Below are 23985 nucleotides of genomic sequence, written 5' to 3'. Positions count from 1 at the left end.
AACAAAATAATGATGTGATCTTTGCTGGGCTTTTCCGATGGGCGTCGAGCCTGAAGGAGCCATCACTGGTTGACTGCTCAGTTACTCGTTTATCCCCACCACATTGGGCGAGGTGGGGTATTATTGTGGCGTGCTGTGTGAGGTGATCAGCAACCTCCAACCACGTGGAAGGATTTCGCTCGTCTCGGGATGGAAAGAGTTGGATAGAGGGCGTCCGCTGATCTCTCGATTTTGTGCACCGAAAAGTTTGTCCACATCCCAAAAACTTGTTTCGCACACTACTCCCTAAAAGTGCAGCACCATTGCGATTCACGATTCGATTGACTTTTTGCCAAGGCTTTATGAGCAATGACGCAGGATGCAATGGATTTAGGAGTTGAAGCGGTGCTTTGCGTGCGCACGGGGGAGGGATTTGAGGGTTGACCGTTGGAACCAGAAGCAGTACAAACAGGAGGAGCAGTATTTGGAAAATCACCCCTCGATTCGCTCGAGAATGAGTACGTCCACTTCAACGAAGGTGGAAATCTATCCGTGGACGCCTGAGCCATTTTCGGGTAGTATGTCCAGTCAAAGAGAGCGGCCGTGGTTGCCAGGTAATGATGTTAGAGATTTTTAAGGCCGCTTCACGACGAATGGCACGATCCAGTGAAAATATTAGGCTTCCCGAAACGTAGTTGCTTTTGCGACAAATGGCGTTCGTGTGTGCATTCCAGTATTATCATTGTTACTGAGCATTAGACTGTGGTCCTAGGTTGATGTCTTTTCCACGGGTGTGACATTTGTTACCACGGCCTACAGACTGTGACTTTAGAGCCTAGTATTAAGTATTCAGTATCAAACCGAAGCCTGCTGGTTGGACTCACAGTGCAAGCCCTAATTTTACATCTTCATACCGAAATACTGGTATGGTGCATTGCTCAGTCGAGATTCATTTTCAAACAGTCGACAACACGCCGAGTCTTGTCCTCCAGAGTCGTCCATCATGGTTGGCTCTCTGAAGGGTTCCGAGGTTCTGGTGCAGCAAAAAAATGCAAACTAAGCGCTCGCACGCCTGGGACTACACGGGGTTAACTGGACGCATCCGGGCGACTAAACCAGAGAGCAAGGGCCCCGGAAAACTCTTGGTGCGGTAGATTTGCTGGTCGATACCAATTGGGACAAAGACTCAACTCGACGCGGAACGTGCAGAACACGGCACGCATGGGTGGAGGGGTGTGCAGCCAGTCTGTTGGTTCTCCCTCTATACGAGGTAAGGAGGGTCTCTCCGTAAGCGAGCCAGAAATCATCAAATTGTAGCCGTTGTGGGCGTCGGGTGAGGAACACCCTTAGCCAGACTTGTCAGCACTTAGACGAGAAAAGGAGGGGAGGATAGTCAAGCACGAAAATCAGGCGGGCCAGTCGACTGGTGAGAAGTTACGAACAAGAAGACATTTGAGGATTTTTAGATTCAACCATTTCAGATTGTTTGCTTTGCATTTCTGGCTATTTTTGGTTTTCTGATTTCATAATGGGGGAGTCGGATAGTACTCGTACTCGCCACATTTGTACTTGCTTCGTGGACCTTTTCCGGCTCTGTCCATTTTCCTGCGTCTTCCAGAGACCGGTAATACATTGCCATAACTTCCATACAAACCACAAGGGTATCGTAACACATACAGTGAACTTTCACTCCAATTCAGTAATAGGCGTTGTCTGAACGCGTAACAAATTCGATCCATCTCAGCACTTGAGGGACCTTAAAGAAGTAGAAAGTATGGGTTTCCCGCGTAGTTCCCAGTAAAGAACAATCACCATAAAACGCCAATCATGATTTTCCCGAAATGCGATATCACAAGTCGTGACTCCATAGTAGACCATTCATCATGCAATTTAAACAAAAGAAAAGCGAGGGCCCTTTTCGAATGCGCGGACGTCCTCCCAAATGTTGTTGAGAGTTTCCACAAGGGGCTCGGGCAAGGGACCGTGTTCAAGGATATCCATGTTTTCTTGAAGTTGAGAGATTCTGGAGGCACCAACGATGACGGCATCGCCATACTCGGCACCCAGTTGAGAGTGCCATGTTGTCCATCGAAGGGCGGCAGCATGGCCTGAGATGCCGTACTTCCTGGCTTGTTGTCGGACCAGTTCTGCAGCCGCGAAGAGAGGGTCGTGGAAATAATCGCCAGCATATTTGGCACCGAGAGGCGAGGCGATGTTCCACCGGCTGTTCTTGTCCTTGGTGGAAGCTCGTGACACTTTGTTGGAGAAAAAGCCACATGCCGAGGGGCTATAAGCATAGAAGGCAATGTTGTGTTCCCGAAGAACCTCGAACAACCGTTCTTCGCCACCACGGCAGATGGGATTGTATTGTCCCTGATAGACAGAAGGCTTCACGAAGCCATTCTCCTCGCATACCTTGACAACAGCTTCGACTTCCTCGACGGAGTAGTTTGACAGACCGAATCGTTCGAACTTGCCTTCCAGGTAAGCCTTGTTCATAGCTTCGCAAGTCTCCTTGAAAGGTGTGGCTCGGTCAGGGGCATGCAGATACATGACATCCACTGCATCGGTGTGGAGAGCCTCTAAGGATCGATCAATGCTCATGGCGATGTTTTTAGCACGATGAGATCCAGGCATAAAACTGGATACCTTGGTTGACACGTTGGCCCATTTGCCTAATCGCAGCTCCTCCTCACCCAGCAATTTCTCACAAGTGCCACCCCGCCCAACTGGATATGCACGAGCGGTGTCGATATCTGCATAACCTCTTGAACGGAAGAGTGACACAAACTTTGAGGCGTCTTCAACAGTTGTGATCTTGGCCAGAGGGGACAATTTGGAGCCGACTGAGGCTGTGCCGAGGACGACTCTCAAGGGCGGTTTACATTGTACTGTTTGTACCAAAGGCGAGGTAATTCTCTCGGCGTTGTCAAAAGTGCTTGCCCTGGATCGGTTGGGGGTGACGGTCATATCTGTGGCATCAGTATCGTCGGATTGTTGAGAACTGAAAGAGTGTGCTGAGCGAGATGAGCTTGCAGAGTTGGGTTCAAGTGAGAGGCGTTTTTGCTGTGCATGATGAACACTGAGGTTGTGCATGTTGAGTTGAGGCAGTCCCTCAAGTTTCATTCTGAGAGCAGCCGCCATGGAGCCCATATGTCGATCTTGTGACATGGTTGGAGATTGAGGGTAGTTATAGTCCGTCATGGTGAGGGACTTGAGAATCTTGTGAATACGATGCGAGTATATAGTGTGTTTGGGCTGTTGTTGGTGGTTGAGGGATATTCGATCCTCGGTTGAGGGAATATAGTAAGCCGGCAGCGGGTTGACAAAGAGCGGACCGAACAAACTCAAGTAATACAAATGTGGTTGATGAGGTCTTTTGTACAGTCACCAAGAGTGCGTCGAGGACACTTTAGATGAGACAGACAAACAAGAGTGGTAGTATAGGGTTGGGTCTGGTGTATACTTGTACAGTGGTAAGAGTCTGGAGGGTGAAGAGTGGAGGGTGAGTGATGGAGTATATCTAGGTCGGTCGTCTGAAACGGGGTCTTCCCGACAAAGTGGCCCGTTTGGGGATGATGGCAGGAGGAGCGTCGCCACAAAGGTTTGCGTAGACAAATGCGTAATTGGCAGACCAGCGAATCTGGGTCCATGCCATGCCATGGTCCATGGTCCAGCAGAGCCAGAAGCCAGACGAAGGACGAGCGTGGCAACAAGTTAGCAGGCCAGTCTCGATGCATTCTTCGCAGCCAGCCAGGTTCCCTGTCCACCCTGTCCACCCCCAGGTGACACGGAATCCACAGTCGCCGTGGTTCCACCATCCCTTCCACTTGATGCCTCACCCTTGTCAGCTGGCGTAACACCCATGACCCTTGTTCAAACTCTGTGCAGAGAAGCTCGGCTAAAGATGACCCCCCTGGCTCTGCGTCCGGGCCTGCCAATCCAAGCGCCATAGCCCACAGGGCCTTTGGTCCTTCTCGCTCGCCGACTCACGGCCTGCCCAGAGCGCACAGGCGGCACCCTCAGCCCAAAGGGAAGGCCGAAGGGGCCTTCTCAGCCCACGACTAAGCTGTGTCTTTCGCTCGTCCCGGGCTGCTTCAGGCCAATGCTCAGCACTGCTTGACTGTCCTCTGACTCGTCACTTTGTTCACGCCAATCGATTGCAAAAGTCTTGATCTCGTCATATCTTTTGCTGACTAGAGCATACGTAGCTACAATTACTGTAATCAAGTTGAATCAAATCATATCTCAAATATCCTCAGCTCAATTGAGGCTTTTCTCTATAGGCCACGACGAAAGAGAACTGTGCTCGTGCATCAGTAACTCTTAGGGATAAACCTGCTTGCAGTGCTGATCATCACACGTTGCGATCATCAGGACCTAGCGCCTACTCCCGACACACTTCCGGTTGTTCCTACCCTGCTCATGAAAACTGCCCGTCTCCAGTTGCTGGGCCTGCCTAGCATTTCCAATGGCGATCGATACTAACTCGGACCCGGCTGTTGATTTTGATTCTCCGAGCATTATTGTGGGAGCCTGCATCTTGCAAAAAGCACACCCGACATTTCTGCTGGTCACGTCAGTGAGATTAGCGGGCCAGCCACGGTCGTCGAGACATTCGATATGGCTTGATGTCTAGCAGATGGGCAATCCGGTTCATGCACGAGAGAGACAATAATAGGTGTGTCTAAACGAATCACTAATGATGGGAACGATATGTCTTGCCCTCAACGGGCCTTGGAACTCACGCCGTGGCTATTAGGTAGGTGCATGTACGGATATAGAGACAGCTTTGCAATTTCTGCACCGATATAGCAATGCAATGCATTCCGGTTAGCGACACCTCGTACGGAACATACTTCGTAGTTACTGGCCCTTTCATCGGCAGTCTAGTCAGAATGGTTCTGCACATTTCCAAGAATGAGATGGTTGGTACTGCTAGAGTGTCCTGTTTACATCACTACTACGGAACTATGTGAGACCTGGAAGAAGCTCGACCTGTCGATCAACCCAGTTCCAGTCCTTCCCTGGACAAGCACACGCTCAGGCATTGATCATTGCTATTGAGACAAGTACTAAACTTTTCCTTAACGCCACGATCGATGCTCCAACCAAGGCACTGAACATCAGGTTGAAAGCAATTGTGTGGTGATGGTCCTGTCATTGGCGCCTTCAGAGAATTACGGTTGCCAAGAAGTCGGTGGACGGCGCTCCGACTCGCCGACGCCGACTTCCCTTCGACTGGATTTTCAAAGTCACTGGACGCATCCAGGTGACTTGATGACGGAGTGGGCATCACTTTCCAAGACACAACACACCAGCATTGCGCACGCCAACCTCCCCAGTAAATTGTCAAGAGTCATTCTGGATGATGAAGTCTTTGTGGCTTCAATCTTGGCTCCCTCAAGCATTTGATTATCAGGCTGGCGCAGAGGAAATTTCATATGTGTACGGAATATCCGTATAGTATGACACCTTCGGATCCTGTGGCGCATCCGGCGTTTGGCCAGAGCAATGTCCCCTAAACTCCAATGCCGAGAAAGCACCATCGCAGGTGAATCGGAGGCGAGTTTCGACGGTTGCGTGCATCAAACGTCATCAGTGTGGTGTTCTCTGCCCTGTTTCTCCTTACAGCTTCTGCTTGAGCATAGGCGAGCGTGCTTAAGTTTTTGTCGCAAACGGTTCTATTCGATCATACAACCGAGTCACTATACTCGTTGCGTGAAGAAATCCGTCACTAGCAATGCAATTGACAATGTTCGCACAGAGTACGGAGTACGGATACCTCCCTCCTACCTCTCTGTGGCCTGCCGTGTGGGCTATTAGCTCTGACTCTGAGCCCGTTCCCCCGCTTAATTCAAGAGGCAGGTCCCTCTGCTCCAGAGTGGCGTTTGATAAACAACAGATTGGCGTCGGCGACAACGGCGCGAGAAATGCCGATTGACAGAATGAGTGGCCACTCTTAGCGTGACCGCGTATTGGGTTGTGGCGCGCCAGAAAACTCTGGGGAAGCTGGTTTGACACCAACCACAATCTCGGCCTTCCGGCGAAAACCAGGTTCGAGCCAGGTTTCTGAAAATTGCAGTGGCAGTTTCGGAATGTATCTCAGTTTCAACCTCAGTTATTTGCTGATTTGTGGGCATATAGGAAATAACATATACTCTTTCGTTGATGCTCAATTTCCAAATTGGCAGATTGCAAGTTTGCAATGCATCTACGGGTCAGACTGCCATCAATGTGAACTGCACTAATTGGCACAATAATCGGATAACCACACTACATGGCCAAATTCAACTAAATTTTGCACGACCGGCTTTGTATCTCTTCCTCGCGTTCATCAACTACAATGGTCGAGTCAGGTGCTCGTATTCCACCGTGAACACGTGCAATAGGTTATTGAGCAGCCCTGAACGATGTCGCTCAACAACCGATTTCGAGCCTTTTTATGGCTCCATAACACGAAGTGTATATCGGCGTGATCACCTATTTGAGCACCCCAGCACTAACGCTACCTGTACTCCGCTTGAGACCTGTACACGAAATGCAGCCCTCTCGATCGATGTCTACTTTAGCGAAGACAATAGTTCCAAATCAATCGCATGTTTGAAGCAAGCTTGGACTTTGGATCCTGAAGCAAGCCGTGTCTTGAATCACCCATCGGATTGAGGGACTGAACTTGCAGGATAATATTGATTCTTGCCATTTCTTTCCAACTGTACGGAGTAGATCCGACCTGCGTACTTCGTATCGTAGTCAATACCGAGTATTGTCGCTTCTGCTGTTGTTACCTTTACAGCTCCAAAAGATCCTCGGCTATGCCAATAACATTTCGCTTCCATTGGCATTCCTCATCATTCGATGTGGTTCTTTCAAGATTGCCGGAATTATGGAAAGCAAGGGGGTGTGTTTCAACTTCTATCCACTCTTATGTTGATCGGTGGGTATACTCCTCGACTGGGTTTAATGATGGCCTTTGATATTGGTGGATCATGACAAGCAATATGGATAGACATTTTGACTGGAATGTAGAGATTTACCAAATTCTGTCCGGAGTACCGTACTTCGTAAGAGGGTAGCACGGGCGTGGTATCCAAGTCTTGGGCCCAACCGTTTCAGTTTCCCTTGCTGATACTTGATTCTACGAATCACTCAGGCTGTGCTCCAGGAGGAGTTCCACCTGGAAAAAGCTTAGTTCTGCTTATCGATAGGCAGCCTAATATCAAATCCTTCGAACCTCCCTGGATTTGGCTATACGGTGCCGACTTGTACGTGGCCCGTACACAGCACACGGGGTGATCTTCTCTGTCGATCTTGTAGCATCCTCTCTATCGCCTAATGAGCTTTCTCGTTGAGTCTAATGAAATATGCAGGCCGCTCTTACGACAAGTTTTGCCGAACACCAATCTTTTGAAGGGTTTCAGGGACACGGGATGCTGGACGGCATGAAATCTCCAACTGATGATACATCATTCTCAATCCTATGTACTCCCGTTCATTGACCGGTACTATATCTCAGTCGTTACGTGGATTGCTTGGAGGCTCTACTGATCGAGAAAGCCTGTTCCTTGGAATCAATCCTTTCGCCATCGAAGCCCACTTTGAGGACGAGATTTAGGCGCCCGCTATCTTTGTTACTACTTGACAACGTGGAGTGGCAATCTTTAAACCACTGTAGCATTAGAGCAAGGCTCTTTGACCTCGAAATAACTATCTCTGTCATCAAACATATGCAGTAGTGGCTGCACCTAACCATTTGATATCCCATCACACGTTAGACGAATTCGAAACATGCATGCGCCGTCAAGTTGAACTTGTTCATCGACCCCAAGCGAAGTTCTCCAGACACGTCTTACTTACACACTCACAACATTGATTTGACAAATGATCTGACCTACATGAAGCTCCCAACTCCCGAGACATCTTCGCAACTCATAAACTTTCGATGAAATGTCAAGATAAACTGTTCACATACCCCATGGCCCTGCAACTTGCACGTTTCGGTAGCCGAGGGGTAGGTCGACCCGTTGTGTAACATTAATCTACTACCTCCCAATGGCCTCGCTTCTTCTACCAGCCAACTGCAGCATTTCAGAAGCGCTGTGCATGCTTCCTCATACTTAGGGTTCTCATCGTATTGCACAAACCCACTTGTTCGCATATGATCCCGGGGTCATTATTGACAAGTGCTTACTCTGTGCAGACAACAGGATGAGCAATATCAATGCTGTCGAAATCTGATGCCCATTGGCCTCTGGCAGAGCTAGTTGCACCCACTGCTTGGAGCAGACTTTGACCAATGATACTCCCATGGTAGATTTCCCCCAGAGCCAGCACTAAGGTACTTGCGAACCCTTTCTGGTAGGAAGGAGTTGAAACCTTAGCCTGCGTTCCTGATATCGCTCATTCCCTGTACGATGTGACTTATTGCAATGAAAGACAGTGGTATGGCTTTCAAACTTCATATCTCTAAAGGCCATATGCTGCTCAGACTTGAAGCACATCCAAGGACTTGAGGGTGTATCGTGCAATGCAAAAATTGGTGCAGATCAACAGTTGCCAAATGGACCGAATTCCATGGCTGGTGCCAAACCCTCCTGGTGTTGGCTCCATCAGGGCCAATAACAACTGACTGATTTCTGCACATTCGCACAAAACCCCTCGAAAGGACGACAATCGCTATTCTACATTCGTATGCATGGTCAATTTCAAGTTGAAGGAAGAACAAAGTTTCCACCCTATGCCTGAATGGGTTGAAGTGAGGTTTATCCATGATCAACCCCTTATCGATAGCACCCACAGCGTCCAGGGGCATATCGATAGTGATACGCGTCATCCTCCAGAGCGGAAGTATCGGTCCCCGACAACATAATTCGCCCCCTTTGCCAAGTCATTCTTTCCTGCGATGATCAGCCATGTCTCATGATACAATTCAGTCTAGAGCACAGCAAAACAGGCCTGCCACTATCGAGGACTAGCGATATACTCGCAATGTGAAAATATCCAGCAGAGACACTCACAGCGCAAGGATCCTAAAATGGTAGGTTTATTTCGGAGTGATCATACGAGGGATTCCTGTTGGGTCCCAGCTTCAATGGAATCCTCCTATATCCGTTTTCAGACCCCATCGTCTCAGAGAAGCACAAGCTGGATCAGAAATTCTAACGTGGATGCTTGCACGCAACCAAATCAGACGCACTCTCTCCACCTAGGTACTCGGTAGCCAATACTAGAGAAAGCAGTGAATAGATCACACTATTCACACAGCCTCGTACGATCCCATTCTTCGGCACCGGTGCTACAACTTCGCCCCGTGAAAGCAGTCTCGGTGTCCACTTGTATACTACTTATCAGTCACTAGCAGGGGCTCTCTAGCCCCTATACCTATATCCGGAGAATCGGCCGGCAACAAACTTGCCCGAGATATCAGGTATTGTTTGTTCTTGGTTTGCTCGATCCAAGTAACCATACCAACTCCGTAAGTTGATGATTACAGCAACTTGGATGGCTAGAGTGATTATTTCGCCATCCAAGTCAGAGTTAGTGGCACGTGGCTGTGGTGACCATTCCCCTGTACCGATTTAAAGATCGTGGACCCGACATGGGTGACGGATTCTAACGCACACAGATACATGGCATCTCCTATTCTTCGTGATATCCTACTCGAGAAGCTCGGTTCAGGTATGTCAGATCCCTCCGACTAGGCTGCGCAAAGGAAGGAGCTATCATACGAGTACATCTGGCCCAGCCCGGATGCACCTAGCTGACTTCGTTAGTTCTCAGGCATACCTAGGTAGCCCACCATCAGGAACTCCTGCTCCTTCTCCCGCTTGAGTTCATGCGAGCTCTAGGCGTCGTTGAGGCTAAGCATCTACAAACTTCACGCTTTGACCTGCCGCCCGGCAAGATCAAAGCCAGGATACTCCTCGACCCACTCTGTATCTTTTAGGCCATTGCCTGACTCAGATGGTGGCTTCCTCCTGCGTGCTGATCAATTTTCTGGTGTTCGGACGATCCTGGTCCATATTCAACCTTTCCAGTTCCTTGAATCTTCGACGGAGTCCCGTCGCCGGATTTCCGTTAGTAGAACACAGAATTTCGAGCAACGCTCAATCTGGCGAAGGAAGAACAGGAAGACAGGAGCTTCCTGCCTTCAGCCTTTGCCAGCACCCGAATAACTGTGCTTCCGTGTTAGCTCCTCTCCATGCCCAAGCTAACCCAATCCATGCCCCATCGGTTATATATCCTCTCTTCGTTCAAAGAGGAATGTGTTGCAATGCATATTCAAAAATGACTCCTACCAATGCTAATCATCCGGGGAGTGACGAATCATTTCCCATGATTATCCTCCGATGAATACACATGGATGCTGGGGCAGAAGCCTCGGAGCCTCGGAGCCTCGGAGCCTCGGACCCCAAATACTGTGCATGAGACAAGTGCTCGCTTGACCATAGGAGCGAGACGACCAACATGAACATGAGCACGATCATAAAACAATGCAGGCTTTCGCATCACAAGGGGTTGACCATGAGGTAGATCATGACACCCAATTGTATCTCTATCTCACGTAGAATCATTCTATCGTAGTCATGGTCCCTATGAATGCAAGGCTTCCACGATGACTAGTTTTCGCCCCTTCAGGGTCGTATATCAACATTCGGCGTCATTGTCAGTAATACCACTCAACCAAAGCGGCCGCCAAAGTAAATATTCTTCCTAGAATCAAAATCTCTTCTCCGTCAGAATGACAGTAAGAACGACATCTCAAAGTTGATCCAAACCATAGTGGCGCAGAGGTAAGAATCTCGAGGTACCGATGCCGTGGCAAAAATCCGACAGAAAAATATTCGGAGTATAATTCGGCCCACACCAGATCATTCCAATGCTGACTCCACAGCCAACCTCCTTGATATCAGGCATTAGCGAGGCCCAGGGCTGGATCCGCTGACGATACACACCCACTCAGTCATTCAGTCATACACACTCGTCCACGATCCCTCTGCAGTATGCACATGCTTGTCTGCCTGAGACAAGTAGCTGTGCGGTAAGATCCTCGCGGACCGTTTCTGGGGGGAGTAATCAGGGACCATAGAACGCCTGATGTGGGATCAAGTACGCATCAGGCGCGGTGCCAGTACACTCGAAAACTACTGGAATGGGCAGGCGGGCAGGCATGCATGCATGCAGGGAGGAATCTGAAAGAGTCCCAAGTTTGAAGATCTTTTCTTTTCTGTCTCTAAATGAATGGCTATGTGCTTGTCTCTGCAGACTGTATGATCAGAGTAGTGTAGTATATCTGGAACGCATTCGGGTGGCATTGCACTGCTTCGCTCCGCCCGGTGCAGTGCATGTATGTGGTTTTGGATATCAAAACACGCATGCGCATGCGATTGATGTCCAATTGGCGTTGTTGCAATCATAGCCCAGTTGGGCTTTTGATGCAAGTTCCCCGTTCCTTCATTGGGGTATATTTAAGCTGGCCTCTTTGCAAAGCCGCAGTTGTGTGCTGTTGTCCAAAGGATTGAGAGAACAGGCTCAATGCGTGTCTGTCATCAGCTCATATGTGAATCTGCCTCATAGGCATCACTCCTTCTTGGGAGCGCATGCAACTGGCGAAAGCTGCCTTTGCACAACACTTCGCCGCAGTTGATCTCTCTGGTGGTTCCAACTGTGGTAAGAGCCAGCTCACCATGCTGTCCAACAATATCTTCTGCCGCAGGAAGTGTATCCAACATCTCGAGAGGTGTGTATGTATGTTGGGGGAGGCAGACACTGGCATAGCGTTGCCCACCCTTGCTTCTCTCACGCCGGTGTCTCGAGCTCAGCCACACGCTCAATCAAGGCAGCCTCGCGCAGTGCAGCCGTGGAGCTTTCACGCAGCAAAGTCGTGATTCGATTGATGAGCGTAACCTTCTCTGAGCAGAGACGTGTGACGCTCTCTCGTAGCATATCAGCCTCCACATATGTGGCGTCTTCAATGAGACGGGGAAGTTTTCGGAGCTTTCGTTTGACGATTTGCACTTCCTCGACATCGATTATGTCTTTCTCAACCCCTTCTCTGCCCTTCGTCTTCACCTTCACGACCTTTTTGTTGACTCTGTTGTCGGATTGATTGGGTTTCTGGTGCTCAGGGCGACTGCCAGCCATGCTGAAGAGAAAAGTGGTCTAGTTATCACAAAGTTAGTTTCAACTTTCAAGTCGAAGGGGATTACAGATCACAAGCCCAGAGAGTGGAACAAACCTTTCAAAGATATTTCAGTTGATGAGGAAGTTGACAACACAATCGTCTGGCAGGTTTGGTTGAGAGGGAATAGTGGTATGCAGATGAATTGTGGCAAAGAAGGAAGAAGAGTGGTGGAGAGAAAAGATGGCAGGAAAAGAATGGAATCAAAGTGAGGAATCCTTACGAGGAGAGTGAAAAGCTATGAATGGAAATGGACAGAGAGTGAAGTGAAGTGAGGTGAGGTCTCAGTAGGAACGTGAATGCTAGGCTGAGTCTGATTGTTGTGAAGATCTGTAGCTCTCTACTGAGAGTCAAACTTCATTCACTTACTCAATAAAGCTCAATGATCATTTCACCAATTCACTATGAATGAAAATCTGTGAGTTCTGATATGTGGACCAGCGATGATAATCTCAAGATGTGCCGTTCGTGATTCCTATACTCCAATGCAGCCCAAGTCAAGAATACAAGACCAGTCGATGATCAGATATCGATGTCGATGTCTATTCCAAGATCCATGCTTGCCAATATCTCATCATCCAGTGCTGCTTTTCTGATGGTGGGAAGGCCCGTCTTTTTCTTCTCTGCAACTGGCTTGAAGAGGGTCGGATTGGGTGTCGAGCTGCGAGGGGCCCCATTTGAGGTTGCCAAAGGGTTGGGTGTAGCTGCTCGTGAAATGCTCGCTGCAGCCTTCGGTGTACCGGAACCATTTACAGGTGTACCAGTCCTGCTGATATCACTTCCTCCTTCGAACAGCTCCTCGATTCCTGGCGCCAAATGTCTCTTCTTCACCTTTCGTGCCTTCAATTCTGCCAGTTGTGCCTTACGAACATTCTCTGCGTTGAGCCTCTGATTCCGAAGATTGAGTTCGGCCAAGCGTTCTTGTTCCTTGTTGACATAGGTATTTTCCGGACGTGAAAGAGTCGTGCCGAAGGCAAGCTTGATCGGCACAATATTCTCGAGTTGATGCTCTAGATCTGCCACAGCTTCATCATCTCCATCGGCAGCGGCTTGGCTGATTTTTTCTCGAAGACTTTCCTTTTCCTGAGTTCTTGATATTTTCTCCAGAAGTTCGTTTTGCTTCTTGAACTTCTCAGAGATCTCGTTGTCCGTGTATCGATGGTTCAGAAGTCTGTGAATTTGATCAAGTTTGGAATTGATTAGACCTTTGGTAGGCATCTTCAAGTCGTCATTGGCCATAGTTGATCTGTAGCGTCGCCATTCATCGTCCGTGAATTTTGACATTGAGCATTCGAGAAAAGACCAAGGTCTCTCGGCTTTGCCATGTCCAGCTCGTATGTACATTTCGACAGGGAAAGGCTTGCCATTTGACCCAGTCATCGCGTATGGTTTGCCTTTTGTGAAGCCTTTGATCAAGCAAAGTCGATATTCGTTGACACCTGGAGTACGACCAGGCCCAAGACAAACTCGGGCATAACAGTCTGTGATGGCATCTTCGAAACCAGGAGTGTAGCAGACCTGAGCAAAATTGTCACGACCAACACGGACTCTCTGGATATCGGCCAGTTCCGCGGTGGGATCATCTTTAGGTGGTGTCGGCGTTCGTTTTCGATATTTCCGCTCCTCAAAGTCATTATCGCTTTCGGCGTCAGCATCGGCGTCACTGTAGTCGTTGCGCGGTGATGCTGGTCTCCTGGAGAACCCATCTTTTTTGCGCTGCTCATCCCGAAGATTCTTCTCTGCTCGCTGAAGTTTGTATGCTTCAATCGCACTGCTGGCTTCTCCAACTCGACCGCCTCCCACTTTTGTACGTTGTCGAGTGCTCTTCCGCTGACCGTCGTCTAAATCGGCAGCGCTTGCCTTGCGCTTGTTTTTGGCGGCATTTTTGGCTTCTTCTTTGGCGCGAGCTGCGACCAAGCGACGCAGAGTCAGATCTTGCTCGTGTCGTTCGACTTGTTCACTTCGTTGCGCAAGGATCTCTTCTCGCTCAATTTCTGGGAGACCATCGATCTTGGTCTTGTCTGCAGAATCGTAGTAGAGTTTTTCGTAGGGAAAGATCGGCTTGTCAGCTCCTGGGCTGAAGTCGGCCTCGGAGTCAGATTGAGACATGGAAGCAGACTCGGAATGCTGAGATAACGACGACCTGTATGATATGTCAGCATGACGCCGATTACTCTTGGATGATCAGAAGCCTACAGATCATCTTCATCATCAGAGTAATTCTTGCGGCGTCTAGCACGCTTTGTAGGTTTCGCGACACCCTTTCGAGCCATATCGGGTGGCGGGGATTCTCTGGAAGGTTTCTTTGAGTGGGATGGCGAAGGTGATTTGCGTTTAGGGGAAGAAGGCATGCTTTCCTCGCCGGAGGAGTCTCCTCCAGCGAGAGCAAGTAATTCCGCATCGAGGTCGGCCATTGTGTAGGCAGTAGGAAAGTGATCAGTGAAGGAATTATAGGCAACACAGATGACACAATGCGCTTCACGTGTGATAAGGAATATAGATTTGAGAATAAATGGCGGCGCAAGGCTCGGATAGATTGTGATCAACCAGGGGGTTGATGGTGGTTTCTTGCTTGATGGTTAAAGGGAACAAGGAGGAAGCAGATGCGGGACTGAACAGTGATGGATGGCGCAAAGGTCCCAGTTGATCACTCAAAGAAAAGAAAGTTGTCAAGTTTTATAAAGCGCAGATGGGTAAATAGAACGACAGAGAGTGAAGCAAGTAGTGAAAGCCGCATGTGAGAACAATGGACAGTGAAGGGAGGAGAGAAGGGACAGAAACAGGAACACAAACAAAAGTGAAAGACGAGGTTGAATCTTTCGAGTCATGAGTAGGTCGCAGACGCACTTTTGCATGATTCGTGCTGATCCGCCGTAGTATCATCATCTGATATCAATTACGGTGGAATTCTGAGTCAGGTTAACCACATAACTTTCGATCATTGAAGTCACCACGCTTCACTTTCTTGCAGCCAGTAGATGACAATCCGAGTTTGTATCCAACATGCACACCATGCGCTATCAAAGACTATCGTTATTATCAAGCCAATTTCTTCACCGACCTATAACATGCAGACATGTCCCAGTCTCGCGGCACATGTCTTCACAGAATATCAACTCTGAGTCCCAAGCACCACCTAGGACGCCACTTTCGGACGAGCAACGGAGATTTCTTGACAGTGCCCTGCGTGTTAACCAAGCCGGCGAACTTGCCGCTACTCTAATATACACAGCCCAGACACCACCGGTCGTCAAAGCACACCCTCACCTGCGATCATTGATGAAGCACATGTATGATCAAGAAGCTGGACATTTCAAAACTTTCAATGAACTATTGGCAAAACACCGCGTTAGACCTACTGCCATGTATCCTGTCTGGCAGGCAGCTGCGTCAGTCCTGGGATGGACAACGGGCATGATGGGTAGGGAGGCTGCAATGGCCTGCACAGAAGCTGTCGAAACTGAGATTGGAAATCATTATAATGGTCAGGTACGGGAACTATTTCGGTGGATGCAGGAGCTGAAAGACAAAGGAGAAGAGCTGGACCCGGAACTGAAGGTGTTGATTGATGACATTAAAAGGATTCGCGACGAGGAGTTGGAGCATCTGGATCATGCGCTGGAGAACGATGCCAAAGAAGCAAAACCATATGAGCCCATCACTGATATCATTCGTTATGGTTGCAGAAGTGCGATCTGGATAAGTGAGCGGGTATAAGTAAGGTATGCTGAGTGATCACTCTTGGGCCAAATCCGATCTGTTGAGACACAGCATGTCACTTGCCGCCCAATACCTGACCAATGATGCCATGGTGATCCAGAACACATGCCGGCAGCTTGATAGACAGCCACCGTGGCTCACGTGGATCAACCAGTCCAATATGAGAAGATTTGTTCTGCCATCTAGCTCATTTCTTTGGGCGATAAGGCAAGAAAGTTGGCTTGATCGAGGCCTTCTCATGTGTGGTGACAGGCTCTTCCACGACGCTGGTGTTCATGAAGTCATGTCGCTTCTCATCCAAACCCTCCATGATCGAAACTGAAGCAGCCCTGGTTCGAGGTGGTGTTACCTTTCGAGATTGAAAATACTCTTCACAGAAAGGACAACGACTCATGACCCAGTCTTCTGGAACCTGCAAGCCGTTGCAACACTCAATGACGCGCATGTTAAGGTTCCATTCCTTGCCGCCTTTACATTGTTTCATAATATGGCGCGTGTGGTTGTCACATCCGAGATAAACGACCTTGATGGCGAAGCACATCTTGAGGCTTTAACAATGACAGCCTTTGGTTGGTTGAAGGATAGGCATCGAAGGATTTCCACTGGCAGGAAGTTATCTTGGAGGATTCACCCGACTGTATTGAAGGTCGAGAGCTTTCGAGATGTTGATGAGTCTGTGTTTGGTCAATATCTGCCAAGACTGTCAGCGGTCGGATCCTTGAAGAAGTGATTCCATACGTTCCTACCTTGTATCACATCCGACAAGACCAATAAACGGGTTCAGAGCGCAGGTTTTGGTAAGCTTGCTTGAGGGAGAGATAGGACTGAGTGGATGAGATGGCAGAAGAGGTGGAAGTCTTGTCGGGTTAAGAAATACTTTGTCGAATTAGGATCTGGACTTTCGAGATGCTCGGCGTTGCTCAGTGTGAAGATCTAGAGTGAAGGGTCGCTATGAATATCATCTCATGATCAGGCTTCAGCTGTGAAAACAGGCCTCTTGGTGCGGAAGGAGGCATTCACATCGAACGCGTTCAAGTTGTGAAAAAACGGCTGTTGTTGCGTTCGTGGATGCGGTGACAAAGTGGCAGGAACAGCTCACAAGCCGCGCCCTTGTCATTTGCTCCATCTCAACACGTCAACCTTCAGTCTATCTTTGTTTCACACACTACAACTATCAGTCTTTTCAACAATCGCTCATCACCCACTGATCTGATTCAATTGTGTATGCTTAATTGCCGGTTCCTGATACTACAAGTACTGGAATCCTCTTCAATTGGCATCACTCTTCACCACTGCAGCAACCATTAACCACCGTCTATCACCAACAACGGTGACCCTTCAATACGAAATCCTAACAAACAAGAATCTCCACTCTCCCCAAAATGTGCCGATACACGCTTCATATCTGCCCCTACCCTGATCATGATCCCATTGCCGCTCTCATCTTCAACCCAGCCAAAGCTGGACTATGGGAGCATTGTGACAAGCCAAAGCCTTGGGGCAAGTTGAGCTGCGGAAATCTCAGCATCGTCCATCCTACGAACATGACCTCATCAACCGTTTGGCTTTCGCCACCACCTGTCCTTGCTCCACGCGACAATAATGTGGGCAGCATTGGAAACGAGAAGCACACTGCTGCCACCAAGAGCGTTGACCACACTGCAATCGAGATCACCGAAATCACGCCCAATGATGAGGAGGTTATACTTGACGATGAACCATGTGTCTTGTGTTCGACCGTCCTCAAATTGGTGTCGACAAAATCCAAGGAACTTCAAGAGATTGCACGCCAGGCCCTAGTCGAATTCGAGTCAATCATGAATAAGAACCTAGAGTTGAGAAAGATGCAGGAGACCATCAATGTCAAGGCTGCGGAGATGGAAAGCATGAGACACGAGACTTGGAAAATGGCACATGCCTTACTCTCCCAGCAAGATGGCAACATGGACGAGAAGAGCTAGATCGAAGCAAGATGCATGGAACTCTCTCCTGACAGGCGTCGGGTTGCGCCTCATCAGGGTATCTACGGTATGGTTGGAATGAGTATTGTGGAGCCTCGGGTACACAGAAGATTATTGATCCAGTCTGAGTCAATGCCATTAAGGGTAGTCTCCTTTGGGGGGATATCAGTATGATATCAATATGCTACCACACTGGCATATGAACAGAAAAGTACTCTTGTGCTCATCAATGTTGGTGGTTAATGATCATCATTTCACAATTCTATCTTTGACTTTGTAAAGCCGTGATCTTCTCTGCCCAAACCATAGCGGTGAGGATTTCTTCTATCGGTGGACCGCACCTCTCGCTTTCTTCTGCCATTGTGTCTGTAACCAACCTCAGTATATGCTGACACGTCGGATATATGCTTTCCCATTCGTTCTCTTCCGATGAAAATTGACCCATATATTGGTCCTGATCGATTGTTCAGTACAGGGGTAATGCAGTATTCGCCAGCCAGCCATGCGATGCGATGTGATGCAAGCCATTCGAATTGATCGGAAGCGACAAAGACGCCGTTTCTCCAATATCCCATCTCCCATGAAACGCCGTTGAATGTCGAAGCAACAAAGTGTATGTATGTGCAAGTAGCATATCATTCAAACGCCCCGTTGATGCGTGACCATACTTCGCAGTGGTCGAGGAGACAGGCAATCATTTATTTATTCCACGCAGCTCGATTCGCTGCCCTTCTCTGTCCAAGAGCAACGCTGGCGGGGTCACGGACCATGTATATCCACAGACCCGTGGGTAATAATGCTGCGCTGAAAAATCCCAGGAACTGCAGACCGTGTGTCGATGCGGGCGTCGCGGCGACTTTCCAGCAGAGAGGAGTCATTTTTGGAGTATATAGGGTTTTGTGTGGTTAAGGGATATTGAGTTGATTTTGATTTGAGGGTGTTTTGGTGTGATGGAAGGTGATGATGTTGTCGTTGTTCTATTGATGGTGATGGTGTCTGTGTGTACCTATTGTATGTATAGACGAATTCCCACGCAAGACCTTAAGTAGGAAATGCATGTTCGACCAGAGTGAGCCATATTCCGCCGAAAGCCGTGTCATTTTCGGTGGTGGTGGTGGTGGTGTTGATTGTCGTTGTAGCTTGTACACAGCTCGAGGGATTGTCACGCCAGAGGCATCAAAGTCGTGGTGTGATGATTACGGCAGCCTCCGCCCTCAGGTGATCATACCACTCAATTTTTGCATGTTGACGTACCTGGCACAGCAAACATGCTGTGTCCTTGCTTGATCAAGCAATGGTTTTCTTGCATGTCACCTTACCTTTGATTTGGATGAATTGTTAATCTCCTGGTTTTCACGGGCTTTTGTTCCGGCATTCTCCTTATGGCTTGACCCTGCTGCACATTTGAGCCTCAATCGCGCTTGACCGATTGTCGTCATTGTTTCAATCTTTCTGTTCTCACATCCTGTGCTGCTGTAACTTCTGTTGAGTCAGCTGTGATTGTGAGGGTCAAATCGATGGATTCTACGAGAGATGTTGGGTTGAGGAGCCATGCTTCTCGAAAATCCCTCTGGTGGAGGTTGTGGCTGGTTTTGCTTTTCCAGAGAACACTGAGCGAAAAAGGTTAACCGAAGCTGCGAATAACTGCACTGCTTTAACTGAACCATGGAATGCTTAACAGTGACCATGAGCAACATCATGCTGGCCACGATGAGTACAAGGCAGTTTGTATCAATGCATCATCGCAGATATGAATAGGAAGTTTACTCCGTAGCTGCTGTGCAACAGGTATCTACATACCTAGCTACAATGTATATGCACAAGATTGCCCGCATGCCACATGATCCCCTCTCCAAAGCCCCCGCATCCCCCACTTTCGCACATATCATATTTTTAAACCTCGAAAAAATGCTCCAAACTTTGGACAGAGAATCACCATTCTCTGATCCAATCTACTCCAGGGAAGATGGCCGAGCGGTTATGGCGCGTGACTCAAGTACTTTGTATCTTCGTCCAGTTCAACTGGACCGTGTTCTCGTAGGGAAACCTGCGTGGGTTCGAATCCCACTCTTCTCATTTTTTGGCTTTTTTTTGTGTTGGTGAGCCTTTATTGGTGTTGCTGGTGTGCAGATATTCACTGAGAATTGGTATGTTGCATGGAGATCGAATAGGGCTGTAATTTCGTTCACTAGGCAGGACTTACATCATAGCCAAGACCGAGACACCTCAGCAGTCTGGAGGGGCAAGGGGGTTCTCAAACTTGGAAGCTGACCATAACACCAGTCTACAATTTCAGAGCACTCAAGTACTGGTAAGAGTATTGAGTATTCTTTCTTCTTACTAGACAATTGCAGATGCACAAACTCCTTGCCATAATCTGCAACGAACATGTCTGAACCAGCATCCGCCAACATCACCTCACGGTTCGCCAAGCTGAACCCATTCTCCAAGTCAAAGGGGAAAGTTGATGATGAGGATATCGGAGAAGAGGTCGATTCCTCTACTGTTGCAGGTGGAGGCCATAGTGCTCGGGAGAGCGATGTGACCAAAAGTCAACTCAAAGTGAGTAAGGCAGTCCGGTCGTTCCTGGTCGACGAGAGAGTTCTTTCAAAAGATGAGGCTGGACTGGATGACTCCGACCATCTCAGTCATGGGTTGAAAGCCTTACTCGACAAGCCACATATCAATGTCCCGAGAGAAGTCACGGATAGATCCCATCCACTGCCTGATTACTTCATCAGTTCAAGCCACAACACCTACCTCATGGCTCATCAACTGTTCGGTACTTCGTCTGCGGGTGCCTACGAAACTGCACTTATTGCTGGAGCTCGCTGCGTGGAAATCGATGCATGGGACGGGGACCAGAACAAGGATGAACCCAAGGTGACCCATGGATACACGCTCGTATCCAACATCCCGTTCCGGGCCGTTTGCGAAACCATTCGAGATGTTGTCGACAAAGAGGCCGCGTCCGCAGTAAATGCTCAAGGATATCGGGCAGCCCCCATCCTACTCTCCCTTGAGAATCATTGCGATGCACATGGCCAACTTCGTCTCGTTCAGATCATGAAGGAAGTGTGGGGCGACAGACTTCTCAGTTCTGCAATTCGCCAGAAGGGCCACGAAGAACAGCAGGGTACTGGTGCACACGTTCGCTTGGACGAACTAGGTTCCAAGATTGCTGTCATTGTTGAGTATCACCTACCGGATGAGCCAGATGACAGCAGCGACTCCAGCTCTGATTCAGAAGACGAATCCGACAAAGCTGCTCGAAAAGACTATAAAGATAAGAAGAAGGCTGCCCCTTCGATCATTATTCCCGAGCTTGCCGAGTTGGGTGTCTATGCTCAATCAGTGAAGCCCGCAGACAACTCTTGGTATGATAAAGTCGAAATGAACAACAGTCCTCACCATCCATTGATCAACCTTTCCGAATCCGGCCTACTGTCGCATATGCCAACCCACAGTCAAAAAATCGCCATCAACAACTCACAGCACCTGATGCGTGTCTATCCTAAAGGAACTCGTATTTCTTCAAAGAATTTGAAGCCATTGCCATTCTGGGGAGTTGGCGCTCAAATCTGTGCCCTGAACTGGCAGACGTTCGGTGCGAGCATGCAACTCAATGAAGCCTTGTTCAGTGGGACTGATGGATTCGTCCTGAAACCTGCAGCACTTCGCACAGGCGGCGACGGCAAGTTGAACAAAGGTCGAAAGAGACGGCTACGACTCTACGTGGGAGGCGCAACGGACGTCCCACTACCAGCAGAAAGCCAACCAGATGACATCAAACCCTATGTGACCTGTACGCTTGTGCACCCAGATGACCTCGAAGACAATCCACAGAAGCGAAAGACATCTGGCTACAAGCAGCACAAACTCGGTCTTCTTCACAAGGGCGAGAATCCACCACCAACGGACCCCATCTGGAATGAGAAGCTTGAGTGGGACTATGAAGATAACGATCTGGCGTTTCTCCGCATAATCTTGAAGAGCGATGATAGCTTTGCGAGGAATCCGATGCTTGCTGTGTCGGCGGTGCGTCTCTTGTATGTGGCGTCTGGTTGGAGTTTTATTCGACTACTGGATCTTAAGGGGAGAGAAACGAAATGCACTCTGCTTGTCAAGTTTGAGTTTGAGGATATCTGATATGGGACTCCCCTGCTTCTGAGAGAGTATTGGGAATGTTCCTGAGCTTCATACAGCAAACATCGCACCATTGACCATGATGGAATCTCATTCAAGTCGAGCGTTGCTAATGCCACGAATTTTATGATATCATACGAGAAAATGATTGAAGCAGCGTCGTTAAATCCAGTGCATCTGATCCTTGAGAACATGATCTAGCCCACGGCCCAGATGTGCTACGATGGACTTCTGCTTCCAAGTCCATCAGATGTGAACGTCCCATGGGCATCCTATCTACCAAGCGAATTTCTCCCCAACCCACCCTTCACTGACCTCCCACAGCTTCTGTGCCTCCTCCTTCCCAGTCGCATAAGCCGGCACCCTCCCTAATTGACAGTCGCTAAGGAACGCTCCGTGCCCATCACTTTCCGGGAGGCTCAGCTTCGGATCCGTCGCCGCCACCAAGGTTGTGCTCGCACCTGCCTGCAGGCTTTTGAACACGATCCCATACTTTGTCTCTACGTCCTTGAGGCCGTCGAGAAATTCCTGTGGGCTGTTGCGGGACAGTTCGGTCTTGATTTCTCCGGGGTTGACGCTGAGCGAGAGTATGCCGTGTTTCTCATAGGCTCGCTCGTTCAGCCCGACACTGAAGACCACGGCTGCGGTCTTGCTTGCTCCTGGGCGTGCGTGTGAGGTTAGCGTACAGATCCGGTGGTTATTTTCGTCGAGCATTTATTCCCACCCCAGGTGGATATTAAGGAGCGCATGAACCAGGGCGCACTTGGTAGGTTGAAAATATGCGAACAAAGAAATGAACTTACCATAAGCGGCAATGAAGTTATATCCGAGCTCCTCATCAAAGTTGAACCCAAAAGCCTTCATCATCGCAAAGTTCGGTCTCTGCTGCTCCGGCAGCTGCGAAGCCCCCTTTTCATAGCGCAGATCATCAAATCGGATTGCCGATGCATTCACACCCATGCTCGCGAGGTTGACGACCCTGACCGACCCTTTGGGCGCGTTCTTCGCTGCGGCGATGAGCTTCGGGAAGATCAAGTTCGTGAAGAGGTAGTGACCGACGTGGTTCGTCGCCATGGTGAGCTCCACGTCGTCTTCGGTGAACGTCCGCTTGGGAATGTTCATGATGCCGGCGTTGTTGATGAGGATGTCCACCGTCGGGATATCTGCCCAGCCGTTGAGTTCGGCGGCGGCGGCACGCACGGATTTCTGAGAGCTGAGGTCGATGATCAATGTGCGGGTGTCCACAGCAGGGTATGCGGCTTTGAGAGCGTCGTGGCATTCCTGCAGTTTGGCTTGCGAACGGCCTGCGATAATTAGATGTGCGGGTCCTTGGGATGCAAAGGCTTCGGCGGTGGAGTAGCCGATGCCTTGTTTGTTGACACCTGTAATGATCACGGTGCGGCCTTTGATGGATTCTGGGAAGGCTGCTGCTACTGTGAATGCTTCGGTTTGCTTGCCAAACTCCGCGTGGGTAGTGGTGGTAGTCATGATTGCGGATGGTATGACAGTTCGTTATTGAAGGAGGAATTAGTTCTCGAGCGGGAGAAAAGACAAGTCAAATGGGAGACTGAGACACGAAGGAGTGCGATATTCGAGATTGACCTCTGCAGGGCTGAGGAGAAATATCAAGATATTCTGTAGAGCGGCTCATCTAGCCATACTTATAGCAATAAGAGTTCATGTCGTTGCAATATACGAATTGGGCCTTCCTAGAGTTGTAATACATGGTACGCACCCCATTGACGTCGACGAGCAGGAGTCATTGGCTTATGTCCGGTACCTTGCATGATTGAGGCTTACTAGCCTGCAGCTATAGACTTGGTTCAGTTTTAGGAACCCGCTGGTGGGCAGTCATACGCCCTTTGGTATCTAGTATGGGTTTGAAGGAGCTGTGTCTACCGGTGTTAAAGCAATGGCAAAGGACTGCAACTATCCCCATTCAGAGGTCGGTGGATGTCGGTGGGCGGGTCTTCCGAGTATACGAACACAAATGATTCG

At 49.1% G+C, this 23985-nt stretch overlaps 8 protein-coding genes and 1 non-coding gene across 9 annotated transcripts; 4 read left to right on the top strand and 5 right to left on the bottom strand.

Moving 5' to 3' along the window:
* Positions 1 to 1869: 1869 nt before the first annotated feature.
* Positions 1870 to 3183, bottom strand: LTR84_011637 (uncharacterized protein; the record flags this gene model as incomplete). The annotated part of the gene is made up of 1 exon (XM_064855165.1): positions 1870 to 3183. One exon carries the CDS (start codon positions 3181 to 3183, stop codon positions 1870 to 1872), a length of 1314 nt encoding a protein of 437 aa, XP_064708754.1.
* Positions 3184 to 11778: 8595 nt separating this feature from the next.
* LTR84_011636 (uncharacterized protein) lies at positions 11779 to 12123 on the bottom strand (the record flags this gene model as incomplete). The annotated part of the gene is made up of 1 exon (XM_064855164.1): positions 11779 to 12123. One exon carries the CDS (start codon positions 12121 to 12123, stop codon positions 11779 to 11781), a length of 345 nt encoding a protein of 114 aa, XP_064708753.1.
* A 559-nt stretch (positions 12124 to 12682) lies between these two features.
* Positions 12683 to 14574, bottom strand: LTR84_011635 (uncharacterized protein; the record flags this gene model as incomplete). Its single annotated transcript, XM_064855163.1, has 2 exons — positions 12683 to 14303; positions 14357 to 14574. 2 exons carry the CDS (start codon positions 14572 to 14574, stop codon positions 12683 to 12685), a joined length of 1839 nt encoding a protein of 612 aa, XP_064708752.1.
* A 682-nt stretch (positions 14575 to 15256) lies between these two features.
* Positions 15257 to 15877, top strand: LTR84_011634 (uncharacterized protein; the record flags this gene model as incomplete). Its single annotated transcript, XM_064855162.1, has 1 exon — positions 15257 to 15877. The coding sequence occupies one exon, from the start codon at positions 15257 to 15259 to the stop codon at positions 15875 to 15877; it is 621 nt and encodes a 206-aa protein (XP_064708751.1).
* A 190-nt stretch (positions 15878 to 16067) lies between these two features.
* LTR84_011633 (uncharacterized protein) lies at positions 16068 to 16421 on the bottom strand (the record flags this gene model as incomplete). Its single annotated transcript, XM_064855161.1, has 1 exon — positions 16068 to 16421. The coding sequence occupies one exon, from the start codon at positions 16419 to 16421 to the stop codon at positions 16068 to 16070; it is 354 nt and encodes a 117-aa protein (XP_064708750.1).
* An 841-nt stretch (positions 16422 to 17262) lies between these two features.
* LTR84_011632 (uncharacterized protein) lies at positions 17263 to 17841 on the top strand (the record flags this gene model as incomplete). The annotated part of the gene is made up of 1 exon (XM_064855160.1): positions 17263 to 17841. The coding sequence occupies one exon, from the start codon at positions 17263 to 17265 to the stop codon at positions 17839 to 17841; it is 579 nt and encodes a 192-aa protein (XP_064708749.1).
* Positions 17842 to 19801: 1960 nt separating this feature from the next.
* Positions 19802 to 19917, top strand: LTR84_011631. The gene has a single exon. It is a non-coding gene; the product is annotated as a tRNA-Leu (tRNA).
* A 312-nt stretch (positions 19918 to 20229) lies between these two features.
* On the top strand, positions 20230 to 21990 carry LTR84_011630 (uncharacterized protein; the record flags this gene model as incomplete). Its single annotated transcript, XM_064855159.1, has 1 exon — positions 20230 to 21990. The coding sequence occupies one exon, from the start codon at positions 20230 to 20232 to the stop codon at positions 21988 to 21990; it is 1761 nt and encodes a 586-aa protein (XP_064708748.1).
* Positions 21991 to 22263: 273 nt separating this feature from the next.
* LTR84_011629 (uncharacterized protein) lies at positions 22264 to 23475 on the bottom strand (the record flags this gene model as incomplete). The annotated part of the gene is made up of 2 exons (XM_064855158.1): positions 22264 to 22646; positions 22791 to 23475. 2 exons carry the CDS (start codon positions 23473 to 23475, stop codon positions 22264 to 22266), a joined length of 1068 nt encoding a protein of 355 aa, XP_064708747.1.
* Positions 23476 to 23985: the final 510 nt, after the last annotated feature.

Source organism: Exophiala bonariae (assembly GCF_035927105.1).
Source record: "Exophiala bonariae strain CCFEE 5792 chromosome Unknown scaffold_6, whole genome shotgun sequence".
Lineage (NCBI taxonomy): Eukaryota > Fungi > Ascomycota > Eurotiomycetes > Chaetothyriales > Herpotrichiellaceae > Exophiala > Exophiala bonariae.
The sequence above is the reverse complement of the archived record's forward strand: the minus strand, read 5'-3'. Positions and strand labels throughout refer to the sequence as shown.